Here is a 13421-nt window from a genome sequence, read left to right as displayed (position 1 = left end):
TAGCAACTGTGTATTGATTTATCCCAAATGACATCCTTACCAAGGTCCTGGAAGGGCCGTGGCTTGGAGGTCCCAGTAAACTGTCCTCACTCACGCAACTGTTGGGGTCTCTTTTCCTTCCCCTCTTTCAGGACACATGTTGAAAGGACAAAGATGGTCTCTGGCTGGTCATGGTCTTCCCCGGCTTCCCAAAACTGCATGTATTGGACTGAAATTCATTTGTTTTGTTAACTGACCTCCAAAAAGAAGTGTTTGACATGGGCTTGATTTCTACAGTGAATAATGGTTCATGTGTTGGCAGAAGAACTATTCAGAGTGTAGAGTTATCAAAACAGCAGTTAGAAATATGGAAGAACACTCTGTGGAATAGCACATGGAAGAGAACAGAAGCAACAATCCTTACAGTTTTCTAGTAAAACTGTAGCAGACAATTTTTCATCCATCCACCCATTTATATCTCTTTTGGAGGGATCTTGGCCATTCCTCTGTATCAGAGCATCCTTGCTTGGGGCTGATCCCCATGTCCCCATGAGAGGTGGGAGCTCAGCACAGCGACCCAATGTGGCAGAGAGCTTGCTGAGCTTCCAGAGAATGCGGAATTCAAAACATTTAGTCTGACTTTTAAGAAACCTTTGTTGGATTCAAAGTTGTAACCTAGCTGCTTCTCGTTCTCCACTCATTCTCTCCCATCCCATTCCTTTATATTTTTGTACTTAGCTCTTTCTCCCTTGGCGGGGGGGCGAGGGTCAGAGTATTCAGTGAAATATAAATAAGCCTTACTCTGTCTTTGATGTCTTTTGATTTTTCTTCCTTTTGCTGATGTTGCCACATGAATTTTGCAGAAGGTTATACACTAGAAAAGGAGCAGACCATTAGGTGCAGCTGTGTGGCCTGGGAGGGAGAGCAAGCTGTGGAGGAGCATCCCAGGAACCACAGCTCCATCCTCATCTCCTCCACTCATTCCCAGGGCACTGTGTTGTGCCTCCCTTCCCTCGTCTGTAAAAATCAGTTGCAAAGGCAGTAGGATCTGCAGGGTAGAGTGAGGTGACCCCATCACCTTCACCCTATTTCCAGCAGCAGCCAGGCTTACACAGCCCATTCTGCCCCATTCTCGCACCTTTTGGCCAGTTTCAGCCAGATTTGTTACAAGGGAAGAAGCTTCAAAGATAATTCTCTGCAAGCGTCATTAAAAATGGGTGGCCAGGAAGATGGGCGTTTGGACAGTTGTGTGTTTGTCTCTTCTTATCCTGTCTGCAGTGGGACACAGCAAGCCACAGACCACAGCCAAAATACTCTGCGGGAGGATGATTGTGAGGGGAAGTAGAACGGAATTTTGAAGGAATATGTGGAAATAACAGAGAACAGCTTAAACGCACCCTTGAAAGTCAACTAGATGCTCCAGTGCTTCGTCGAATTGGAGCGAGTGTGCAGGAGCATCCCTGGCCTGCGTCAGGGCTGGGAGGTGCAGAGGTGGTGGTGACTGTGAATGCAGAGCGCTGTGTCGTTGCGCTGGCACATCTACAGTATGACAAATAGTGTCTCTGCGCAGCATCTCCTCCGTGCTGTGTGTTTAGTGTTTCACAGCTTGCGTTTCGTGAGAGCCTTATCTGTGAAGGTGCTTCATGTATGGAGAATTGCTTCGTGCTGGGTTTTGAGTACATGGAGGTGGAAGCTGCTGTCGCTACTCTTATCCCCAGCTGGAGCTGCTTCCTCTGGCAGTGTATCATTTTGGGTTTCTATATATACAGGAGTGGTATGATCTGTGATGGGCAGAGTAGGAGAAGTATGCTCTAGAGATTTGCAAAGTATTCATCAGCTGCAAACAGAACGGAGAAGTTAGTGGCTGCTTTTACAGCAACTATTTGTGGCTCTCGTGCCAATGCACAAGCGAAAGGAGCAGGTATAGGGACAGCCCTGAGGTTGTTATAAACTGTCTGCTGGTGCTGGATGTGTCCAGATGTAACTGCAGTGGGATTTTACCTTGTTTGATCTTCATGTCTGCTGGGTACTGGATGCAGCTCATTATTTACAAGTTTCACAATGAGAAAATCTGTGTTTGGTTGGACATGAGATCATAGAATCACAGGATGGTTTGGGTTGGAAGGGACTTTTAAAGATCATCTACTCCAAAACTCCTGCCGTGGGCAGGGACATCTTTCATTAGATTTCTAGTCAGATTCTCCATTTAATATGCTTCTACAGAAATCAACACAGGTCTTGCCTACTCTGCAAATGTCCACTTTCCATCCTCCTTCAGTTTGTAAACCGTGGTGCCTCCCCCAGCCCATCCCAAGGACTCCTTGATTGTAAAAGATGAGTTTTCCGTTAGGCCTGGAAGTGTTATGAATCCAGAGCCCGTCTGATTGGGAAGAGTAGCAAACTGGAGTCGAGCACTGATTAGAAAAGGCATCTTCTCAGATAGGAGACTGACATCAGTTTCTTTTTTATTGATGCCGGTTATGACAAATAAATTCCCCTCCCTCCACCCACCCCAGTGAGTATGGGTAGATCGTAGAACAGCTGGTGAAGTTTTCCTTTGTGGTTGTACTGACTGATGTTGACCTCTGATCCTTTTAAAAATGTGTTTTACAGAATTCTTAAGTTTGGGAACTTCCAAAACCACTTCGACATATGAATCATGCTTAAAAATTGATTTTTTAAACTCTGTAGAGAGTGAAGTACACAGATCCAGGCTTGATGGGAATATCAGCAGGGTCACAGGAAGAGATCCTGTTTAAAAGGGATCTAAGGGCTTCTGTGACCTTTGCTAGCTACCTCTGTCAATATTGAGTGAAAAGTGGTGTTTTAAGGAAACTTTTGTTCCAGAAAAGACTTCATAGGCCTCCATAGATCTGCTGTGGTTTCTTTGAACACACCTCTTTTCAAGACATGGACATTTGAAAATACTGATTTGCATTAACTCTTCTTTCTGCCTTTACTTTTACAACCAAGGCAAGCCCTATAGCTTTATTTAGAAATCACCCCTTCATTAGTAACCACAATCATTTAGTAGACATATTTACAAGGTAAGTGACAGTGGGAAGTAATTAAGTTTAATATAAATCACACTTAATTTCAGATCTGCAGGCTTCAAAACAATAATTAATAGAAACTGAAGCTTCTATAAAAAGATGCAGTATTTATAGCAGTATTTTCTTTCTTTTCCAGCTAAACACATTGAGTCTAGTGGAGATTAAAATCCCCTGTCTGTTCATCTTACTTGTTTCAAAGCAGTTTTCTGCCTGTGGTGCACTTCATTGCGAATTACCCACTGCTTTTACTCTTTGTGGGGAGATTTTTGACTCTCGATGACGAGGGGGAGAAAGAGTTCAGCATTGTCCAAAATGGCCTTGTAAATGCACATATCTTGAGCTGTGGCTTTCTGCTAAATCCGTGTTTTATAGATGAGTGCCTAATGATGTGTGCTTTGTTTTACAGGTGTCATGCAGCTGACAGGTCTACTGGTGGAGCTGATGGTCACAGCTGGGGTGGAAATTCTGCATTAAACAGAGTAAAATAATCAAGGAAGGTTGGAGCTATTCGCAAGATCTATTGAGTTGATTGCTCACCCTGTCAAAAAAGTCACCATTTGGGACGACAGCCTGCCATCAGCAGCTGCCATGGCTAGCAAAAGAAAGTCAACGACTCCCTGTATGGTGCGAACTTCTGAAGTCATGGAGCAGGAAGGCACTGAGGGTGTAGAGGGTCCGAAAGAGAAGGGAGCTGGCGTGCCGCAGCAGGACTCTAAAAAAAATTGGCCTTCAGAAAGCTCAGTCAAAGACTGCGAAGTGATTGAGGCAAAGCCCCCAGCTGAAAATCAGTCTAAGAAACCCCAGGGTGGTTATGAGTGTAAATACTGCCCTTACTCAACACAAAACTTAAATGAATTTACAGAGCATGTTGACACTCAACATCCAAATGTCATTCTCAACCCCCTATATGTCTGTGCTGAATGCAACTTCACAACCAAAAAGTATGATTCTTTATCTGACCATAACACAAAATACCACCCGGGAGAGACTAACTTTAAATTGAAATTAATTAAACGCAATAATCAGACTGTTTTAGAGCAGTCCATTGAGACCACTGCTAACGATGTCACTGTCACAAGCGGTGGGCTAGAAAATTTAGAGAGTGATGATTCGCTTCATGGGGGAGCTAGTGCGAGTAAAACGCCGATGATGAAACTGGGAAAGCCTAAAGGGGAAACCAAGAAGGGTCCCAAAAAGCCAGAAGAGGGAGTTATGGAAAACCACGTGGATGGCACTCTCCCCCGTGTCATAACTGAAGCCACTGAAACTATCGCTTGTATAAATGGGGACCTTCTCCATGATGTCTTAGCCCACGTTATGCCCTCTGTACAGCTGCCACCAAATATTAACCTTGTCCCCAAGGTCCCAGTACCTCTGAACAGTACCAAATACAACTCTGCACTGGACACTAATGCAACCATGATCAACTCCTTCAATAAATTTCCTTACCCAACGCAAGCAGAGTTGTCATGGTTGACAGCAGCATCAAAACATCCAGAAGAACAAATCCGAATCTGGTTTGCTACACAACGTTTGAAGCATGGTATAAGTTGGTCTCCTGAAGAAGTGGAGGAGGCAAGAAAGAAGATGTTCAATGGTACTATCCAGGCAGTTCCCCAAACCATCACTGTCCTGCCAGCTCCTTTGACAACTGCAAAAATGCCCCAGCCCATCATCCAGACAGCTTTGCCTTGTCAGATACTGGGCCAGACTGGTCTGGTTTTGACTCCCGTGTCAAATGGTTCAACTGTTTCCTGTTCACCAATTACACTTGCTGTTGCCCCAAACCAGGGGCAAAAGAGGACAATACAGACCTTATCGAGTGCCCCAGAGGCCAAGCGTCCTCACGTAGTTCAGGTGCCTGAGATTCCTAAGTTGACTGCTGTACCAGTGACGCCAGCCAGTGAGCGAAAAAAGACTAAGGAGCAGATAGCAGAGCTGAAGGCCAGTTTCATGGCAAGCCAGTTTCCCGATGATGCGGAAGTCTACCGGCTGATCGAGGCAACGGGTCTCTCCAGGAGTGAGATCAAGAAGTGGTTCAGTGACCACAGGTACAGAAGTCAAAGGGGCATTGTGCACATCCCTGGTGATGCTTTAGGGAAAGATCAAATAGCACCTTCAGCTGGTCGACATGGCCGTTCGTTTCACCCATACACAGATTTTACTCCCCAGAGATTCAAAGAGAAAACCCAAGAGCAGCTTAGGGCCCTTGAGGAGAGTTTCCTAAGATGCTCTTTTCCTACCCAAGCAGAATTGGACAGGCTTCGTGTGGAGACTAAGCTGAGTAGGAGGGAGATAGATTCATGGTTCTCTGAGCGGAGAAAGATAAGGGACAGCATGGAGCAAGCTGTCTTGGATTCAATGGGATCATACAGAAAAATTAAAGAACAAGGAACTCCTAATGGTGCAATAAGCCAGGCAGACCTGCTAAGTAGCTCCCAGCTCCCTGGTGCTTTATCTGGGTCCTCCACCACATTTAAGAAAACCCAAGAGCAGATTCATCTACTGAAAAGCACATTTGCAAGGACCCAGTGGCCGTCACCCCAGGAGTACGACCAGCTGGCATCTCAGACCGGGCTCACAAGAACCGAAATAGTTCGCTGGTTCAAGGAAAACCGGTCTTCGCTAAGAACAGGGTCGCTTAAATGGATTGACCAGTACCAGCAGCAGTACGTTGTTGATGGTCATAACGAGCAAAGCCAGAAAAAGGGATCAAAACACATTGAGAGTCCAAAGAATGGTAATGAGGTGTCTTGGCAGCATTACCAGGAGCATAAAAAACTGAATGAAGAGAATGGGGGAAAGCAAGTGGTGAGAGCAAAAAGAGACTGTGAACCACTGAAAGACTCTTTGTTGGGAAATCAAGCGGAGGGTACGGACAGGTTGGAGTGCAACAGCCACGATGGCCACGGTAGTGAGGAGAACGAGGAGCCAGCGGAGGTCAACTGGGTGGAGGTGACGGTGGGCGAGGATGATGCTGCATCAGACTGTACGGACAGCTGGAGCCAAACGGCACCTGAAGGCCAGGCAGAGCTGGCGGACTTTGACTCTGAAAGTATATCTGGAGACAATTCCCACGTATAGACAGGTAATGCTGATGGTGCCCTGTTTCTCTGAGCCTGCCTCTGTCTGGGTGTGCTTCCAGCATCCCGTAGCCCCTCTTCAGTAGAAATCCCCGGAGCCCATTCCTGCCGGATCCCTGTACCTGCTGGATACCTGACCACAAGGGAGACCCATCCTGGTTGTAAATTAAAGCAACTGCGTGGTAGGGGAGCGGTTAGTGCTATTTGCCTTGTTTCTTGTCTCCTTGTGAGTCAAGTCCTGGATAAGGGAGTTGGGTTTTGTTTTGGTTTGTTTGGGTTTTTTTAAATGGCAATAAGTGATTAAACCTTTTTCCCTTTAAACGACCTATGTAGCCTTTGCAGAGCCTGATGTAAAACATACCAATTGAGCCATGCAATAGGCAACACTAGTAACACTAGTTGCTGAGATCTCCCTTGCTAACAGATCATTGATCTCCCATGGATAGAGGCAGTGCCTGTTTTTGCACCTGGGGTCCTTCCTTTGCAGCATCCTGCCCTGCTAAGAATAAAAGGTCACTGGGGGAAGGGCCTGGGACAGAGATGCTTCTTTATGCAACAGCAAGCAAAAAAAAAAATATTGTGGGGACTGAAGTGGCTCATGCAAATGTGCTCTCTTCCTCTTGCAGGTGAGAACTGTCTCCAGCCTTGCTTTGTTCTGCTTACTCACTCTAGAGGCTTAGGAAATGCCCCAGACTAAGCTGTGTGGGTGTTTTAGCAGCTCTTTTTTCATAGGATCTTGAATTTAAAAGCAAGCTGCAGGGCCTTTCTTTAAGGGGGTTTTATATGATCTTTAACAATGTGAAAGGACGTGTTATTTGGAGAACTGAAGCCTGTTTCTGATCATAGTTGCACAGGTATAAATCTGGAGCAAGCACCATCAGCATTTCTTGACTTGCATGTTGAATTGAGTTCACTGGAGCCTGTAATGTTTTGTGTTCACTATAACTGAGTCTGTCTCTCCCAAACTGGAGTCTCCTTAAGCTACAACTTATCCCATAGAAAGCTGAGCACCCTGCGTTAACAGCCACAGTGAGAGAACCCTATTTTAGAAAGAGTGAGTAGTTTTCTGGTGTCTGAATATACTTCAGCATTTCTTTAAAAAAAAAAAACAAAACACAAAGCCAGGACTGATAGAAGTCCCTCCACACTTGCACTGAAGACTTTTACTGTTGCAACTGGCAGTACACTGAATTGAACTACTACCAGTTGCAGAGGTGCAGTTTTGCTTAGCAAGCCCTGCTAGGTAGCCTAGAGCCCTCCACTTTCTTCTTGTGCAATACTTATCCGAAAGTCTCCTGGTCATTTTCTCTGAGTTGAAAAGGGAAACCCTGCAGTGGTTTTATTTTGAACCACGACATCTGTATCACAAAGTATCTTAAAGCTCCAGACTGCAATGCAAGGCACTGTCCTGTGTTACACTTGCAGAAGTTGGTAGTTAGGGATGTGAGGAGCAGGTTGTATTACCTGTGTTGCAGAGGCTGAAGGAGGAAGGACATGGGAACATCAGCCAGAGGCACGCTGGGGTGCCACTGTTGTGCAGCCATTTAGGGAAGGAGAACCAGGATCTGAACTGCCTTTTAAAATCAAATGCGCAGTGAATAAATGCATTGTGGGATTTTTTTTTTTTTCCAGGGTTGTTATTGCAGATCATTTTCCCCTTTCAGCTATAAACATTTGTACTGAGGAGAGGGAGCAGACCAGGGGCTAGGAGAGGGAATGGGGAGGAGGGCAGAAGAGGGAGGAGTTGCCTAAAACCACTATTTCTTACAAACCTCTTGTACCATGAAACCGAGCTCTGCAATGACTCTCTTCCAGCAGCGTAGGTTTGGTGCTTGCATTTTTGTGCTTGTGAGCAGTGTCGGGTTTGTGAGGGTGAACCTCCTTACTTTGTGCCCTGGCACAGATGCTGACTGTAAAGCTCCAGGGCTGTGGAGGTACTAGAGTGTTATCAGAGAGGAATTTTAATAAGAACTTTGATCTCAGTTAAACTTTCACTGGGTTATCCTTTTGATGAGCTTTCCGGTGGCTGGTTGTAAAATACACGTACTGAGAAGAGATGCACTGGAGCAGGGTTTCTGCTGTGAAGGCCATGCAGTAAGATCAGAGGACCATTTTGTCCTCTGCTCTTTGCCTGTTTCTCAACATGCTGGCCTGGAGACTTGACAAAAGCCCAGTCTCTTTCATTTTCCCTTATTCTCCCTGTAAGTCTCAGCCCAGAAGAGAGCTCTGATCTCTGGTTGGTGTCTTCATGGAGGCATTGTCACAGGCATTGTGATGCAAAAACTGGAAGCTTTATATCCTACACTGATGGGACCTGTGGAAAAATTGCAGCTACTTGCTCCTTTTTCCTTCAGGATGAGCTTTCAGTCTTATCTTTGTGAGGCCTATCTTACATGATTTTTAACTAAAACTTTGGTATTAAATTAACAAGGAGTTATCTTAGGTGACCTCCAGAGGATGACTGAAAAGCAAAGACTGCGCAAGACCTGATGGAGAGCTTGTTTCTGCCTGTTGTCATATAAAAGTCTGATTTTTTTCCTAGCGTCATACTCCTTGGTACCTTAGAGGGGTTATGTCACTGTCCTCGCCCCACGTAAGAGGTGGACTGAAGAGCTGACAAGGGACTTCTCCTCTTGACTATCACACAGCCACAGTCATTATGTGAAAGTTTCACTGCTGAACCCTACTTTGGGCAGAAATGTGCTCCTGTGATATTCATGGTGTTGCTGTTTTCTCAGTTTGTTGTGCATAGTTTAAAGTGAATGTTTTTTGGTGATCGATTTCCATACTCCTGTTCTTGGCTGAATTTGTGTGCGGCTTCTGTAAAACCTGAGCTCTTCCAGACCATCTCAGTCGTTCTCTGCTCCAGTGTGTAGCTTTAGGAGTTTCTGAACATATTAGCATTTGTGTTACAGCGTAGAAAGACCTTACACCTTAGAAAATAGAGATTTTCAAAACTGATCTGTGTTCAGCAGATTCTGCTGCAGCTAGCAGGAGTTTCACGAGCGCCTGGCCTCGGTGAGAGGAGGGTTCATGCCAGGCTCTGAAATACTATCCGTGGACTAAGAAAAGACTCTGTTACGAAGTCCATATCTGAAGCTTTTGGCGAAATTGGATTTATTCCACGGAGCAGGTCAGGTTTCCTGGACAGTGAGGCTGGGAGACCTGTCCCCGTAGGGTATCAGCGCCTTCAAGATGTTGAGTGGCTGCTGTAGGGTGCACTAAAGCCATCACTGAAAAGGCTCCAGATGCTGCATAATGAAGCCTCTTTTAACAAGGCCCAACTGCTCTATCAAGAGTGCTTTAGCTCCCTTTCCATCAAGAGAAATATTCCTGCCTTCCAACAGTGCGGGTCAAAATTAGATCTGTTGTGCCCATTTGTGCAAGCCTGACAAACAGAAACTGGTCCTAAATTAAATACAGCAAATTGCAGCTCAAACATGAGAGTGGGACCAGAGCATGCCAGAGTGGTTGGCAGCTACTGCTGGCTTTCTTCACAGCGTTGTCTCCGCGTGGGGTTTTCCCAAGATCAGTATTTCCTTAGCCTGAGCTTTTTTTTTTTTTTTCCCCTCAAAAGCATACTTTTTTCCCTCACCACCATCTTCTCCGCCGTAAACTTTCTTTTTTGAGTTGTCTCATGACCTCCATTTTAAGCCCAGACCCTGCAAGATGTAGGCACCAAAGTCCGTGGCTGATGATGGGAGTAGGTGGACACCCCAGAACATGTGTGCCCTGGCTCGTGATGGCTGTGACCACTGCTCTGTGGAGATGTACTAAAGGAAAACCATGCCTGGGAGCTGCATACCAGAAAAAAAAGAGTCCGAAGGAATTCACCCCTTGCTCCTGCTACATGCATCATACTGGGCATCAGAGGTGGTATGAGTCCTCTTGATGTCTCCAATCACTTTTGCACCACTGTAGGAGCTGAGATCACTCAGTTGCTGGTGGCCCAGTGCATTCCTCAGTGTTTGAAACGGTAGAAGTGAACAGCACTGGGATTTTCCTCCCTTTCTGTCCCAAGTTCTCATTTTACTTGTGGTTTAGGGTTTCATCCACAAAGCTAGCTGTAGTGCCCATTACTGGTGTGCTCCAAGGCACCATCCTGAAGTCAGTGTGGGAATGAGCAGTGATTTTTGCAGAACTCAGGGTTGAAGTATGGAGGACTTGCCATTTCCTCTGAAACCAGTGAGGTGTGTCAGAGACCCAAGCTGTAATGCAATTAAGAACTTCAGAGGGGGAAGCAAAACCTGACGCAGCAATTAAAGTTTTCCAATGAGTTAGGAGAAGCAGGGAGCTGTTTGAAGAAAGGTTGCAAGGCTGGGGAAGACTTGGCTGGATGGTCGCACTCAAAGAGTTACGGTCAATGGCTCGATGTCCAAGTGGAGATAGTGACGAGTGGCATTCCTCAGGGGTCGGTATTGGGACTGGTCCTGTTTAACATCTTTGTCAGCAACATGGACGGTAGGATTGAGTGCGCCCTCAGCAAGTTTGCTGATGACACCAAGCTGTGTGGTGCGGTCAACACACTGGAGGGAAGGGATGCCTGGACAGGGACTTTTTGCAAGGGCATGTAGTGATAGGAAGAGGGGTAATGGTTTTAAACTGAAAGAGGGTAGATTTAGGCTAGATATTAGGAAGAAATTCTATACTGTGAGGGTGATGAGACACTGGAACAGGTTGTCCAGAGAAGTTGTGGATGCCCCCTCCCTGGCAGTGTTCAAGGCCAGGTTGGATGGGACTTTGAGCAACCTGGTCTAGAGGAAAGGTGTCCCTGCCTGTGGCAGGGGGTTTGGAACTAGATGATCTTTAAGGTCCCTTCCAACACAACCCAAACCATTCTATGATTTTGCCGTTGGTGTTGGTGCAAGCCTGTGCCCTTTTACTGGGCTCAACTGCATTGCTTTCTGCGTTGCAGATGCCAGACAGAGCTTGCTGCTTTTGTGGGAAATAACAGACGTGGTAGCAACATTCATAAAAGGTGTGAAATAACGGGTTAGCTCAGGTTTCAGTAAGCACTGCCGCAGGATGGGTGAGGAGGATGGTGCAGGAAAGCCACCTCGTGCTGGTGCGTGCAGCTCCAGCCTGAGTGGGTGCTTGCACTTCTTGCACGTTTACACCTCAATGGGGAAAAACCTGCTGAACGTAATCCCTGTCATAGAGCCCATGCTCTGTGCTGGGAACTGGGGTTATGTGTAGGTGGGTGAGTATTTGAAGGTTGGGTGTTTTGGGGTTATTTTTTAATCTCTGGTTCATGGTGCAGCCTTTAGGTGCAGAAGCCGTAGAAGAGCCAGGGAGCTGCTCTGCAGAGGGCAGGCACATGCAGTTTTTTCCGTTGTCTTGCAGTTTGTATAATTACTTTCTAAAATCATGCAAAAAAAGTATTTAATTAGAGGGTTTACTGGGGAAGAAAGATCTGAAGTCTTTTTAACTTTAGCTCCATCTGTCTTGTGGTCACAAAGTAGCAGCCCCCAACCGATGTGCACATCATCTTTGAGCCAGCATGAGGGCCTGCCCGAGGGGTCAGCAGAGTCAAGGCTGGGCTCTATGTCCCTGTTAGAAATCTGTAGAGGTTTATTAGCTGGATGTTATATACAACAAAAATCCGGCACCCTACTGCAGCATGAGGCTGTGACAGGGATAGGCTTCAGGGTACAGTTAATACAAAATACAGTGCTATTGCATGTGCAGGGATGTAAATCGGACACCATGTTAGTTGACAGTTCAAATGGTTGTTCATAGTGCCTTCAAAAATAATATGCTGCTTTTATAATTTTTGCAGGGGTACTCCTCAGCTGCACTGTCCTGACGTTGAAGGGGAAATGCTGTCTGAAAATAGAAGAAAACTCTATTTTCCTGCCTGGGGTGAGATAGTGTCGCAAGTCTCAGACTGCGCTTGCGGAGGCACAGCGAGAAATACTCTCATGGAGCGTCATCATGGGATCGTTTATAGTGCCAAAGTCCTACTACTGCATTAAAAAAGAAAAAGAAAGAAAGAGAAAGGGGTCCTTGTACATAGGTTTCTCCTTAGCTTTTCTCCCACACACTTTCCTGCCCAGCCTCTTCCTCTACTGGAACAGATTTGTACAACGTGGAAATTTTGTTGACTTTTTAATAGGTGCAAGTTATTCTTGCATATAATGCCATTGCAAAATTTAGGGGTTGGTTTGGGGGAGGGAGAGGAGATTTTTTTTCTGAAGTGTTTTAAGACAGATTTGCAATCTTTTGGAGTCTTGTTGGTGCGGATCAACATGTGAGCGCAGATCCCCACCCCGGTTTACATTTCAACCCACTTCAAACGCATTACGGGGTTGGGGAGGGTCCTTCTGGAGTGGTTGGGGTTTGTTTTTATTTTCCTTGTTGTTTTGACTTTTTTATTTTGTTTTATGGACACCTGCTACTGGTTGAAGTATTTAAATCTCTATTTTTCCGTGCTCCTACGAGGCGAGTCTTCTCCGCTCCTGTACTTCACTTTTCACAAGCCAGCCCCAGCTGTGGGTCTCTGAAGATTTGGCTAGAATGCCTTTTTTTGGTGTGTGTGGTTTTTTTTTTTTAGCACTTTTTGTTTAAACATGCAGTACAACCCCCAGAGGGGTTGAAGTAAGGAAATTAAGATACTTCATAATCTGAACTTGTTTGTGTTTCTTCAGCTGGTACAAGGATGGACACCATAACCAACAGTCTGCCCTCTGCCTTTAGATGTTGTAGTGCACAACAGAAATGTCTGATTAACTCTTGCCACTAAATTTTTAGATCAATCTTAGGTTCCTGAGTGCACTTTTTTCCAAATACTGCTAATTTGGATTTGTGTGGGGGTGTCTGTCCGTGCACGTGTGAGGAGCAGGAGGAGAGAGAGCAGGAGCATGGGTACATAGGCGAGTGGGTACGAGAGCCGTCCGGTGCATTCCTCTGACAAGCTGGGTTCAGAAGACTTACCCACCTTTCAGTATGCTGCACAAATACGATGCTAGGGAGTTTGAATAAATCCAACTTTTCTAACTTGTTGCTCACTTATTGTAACTCAATAAAACAAAAGCTAAACATTTTGGTAACCTTTTTCTCATCTCTTTTTATTATTTTTTTTTCCATCTAAAACCCAAACTAGGCCCCCACCAGCTCTCCTTGGTGCACAAGAGCTCAGTGTCTTTTTAGCCGTGATTAGGGTTTTAACTGGTTTTGCAGTAAGCAGCTTGGCAACCACTAACCAGATTAAAATGAACTTGGTGAACTACTGATGTTTATTTGCCCGGTGTTAGATGGCTGTTCCCTGTTCCAGGGGGTTGGATAGTGCCAGGGAATGGGGATTTGG

At 45.6% G+C, this 13421-nt stretch overlaps 1 protein-coding gene across 2 annotated transcripts in view; it reads left to right on the top strand.

Moving 5' to 3' along the window:
- Positions 1-13164, top strand: part of ZHX2 (zinc fingers and homeoboxes 2) — a 77402-nt gene extending 64238 nt beyond the window's left edge. For both annotated transcript variants that reach the window (XM_068396219.1, XM_068396220.1), the window contains exons 2-3: positions 3439-6120; positions 11895-13164. In XM_068396219.1, the coding sequence (XP_068252320.1) occupies positions 3621-6116 (2496 nt within the window). In that variant the 5' untranslated portion in view covers positions 3439-3620 and the 3' untranslated portion in view covers positions 6117-6120; positions 11895-13164. The remainder of the gene's footprint in view (positions 1-3438; positions 6121-11894) is intronic.
- Positions 13165-13421: the final 257 nt, after the last annotated feature.

Source organism: Nyctibius grandis, chromosome 3, assembly GCF_013368605.1.
Source record: "Nyctibius grandis isolate bNycGra1 chromosome 3, bNycGra1.pri, whole genome shotgun sequence".
Lineage (NCBI taxonomy): Eukaryota > Metazoa > Chordata > Aves > Nyctibiiformes > Nyctibiidae > Nyctibius > Nyctibius grandis.
The sequence above is the reverse complement of the archived record's forward strand: the minus strand, read 5'-3'. Positions and strand labels throughout refer to the sequence as shown.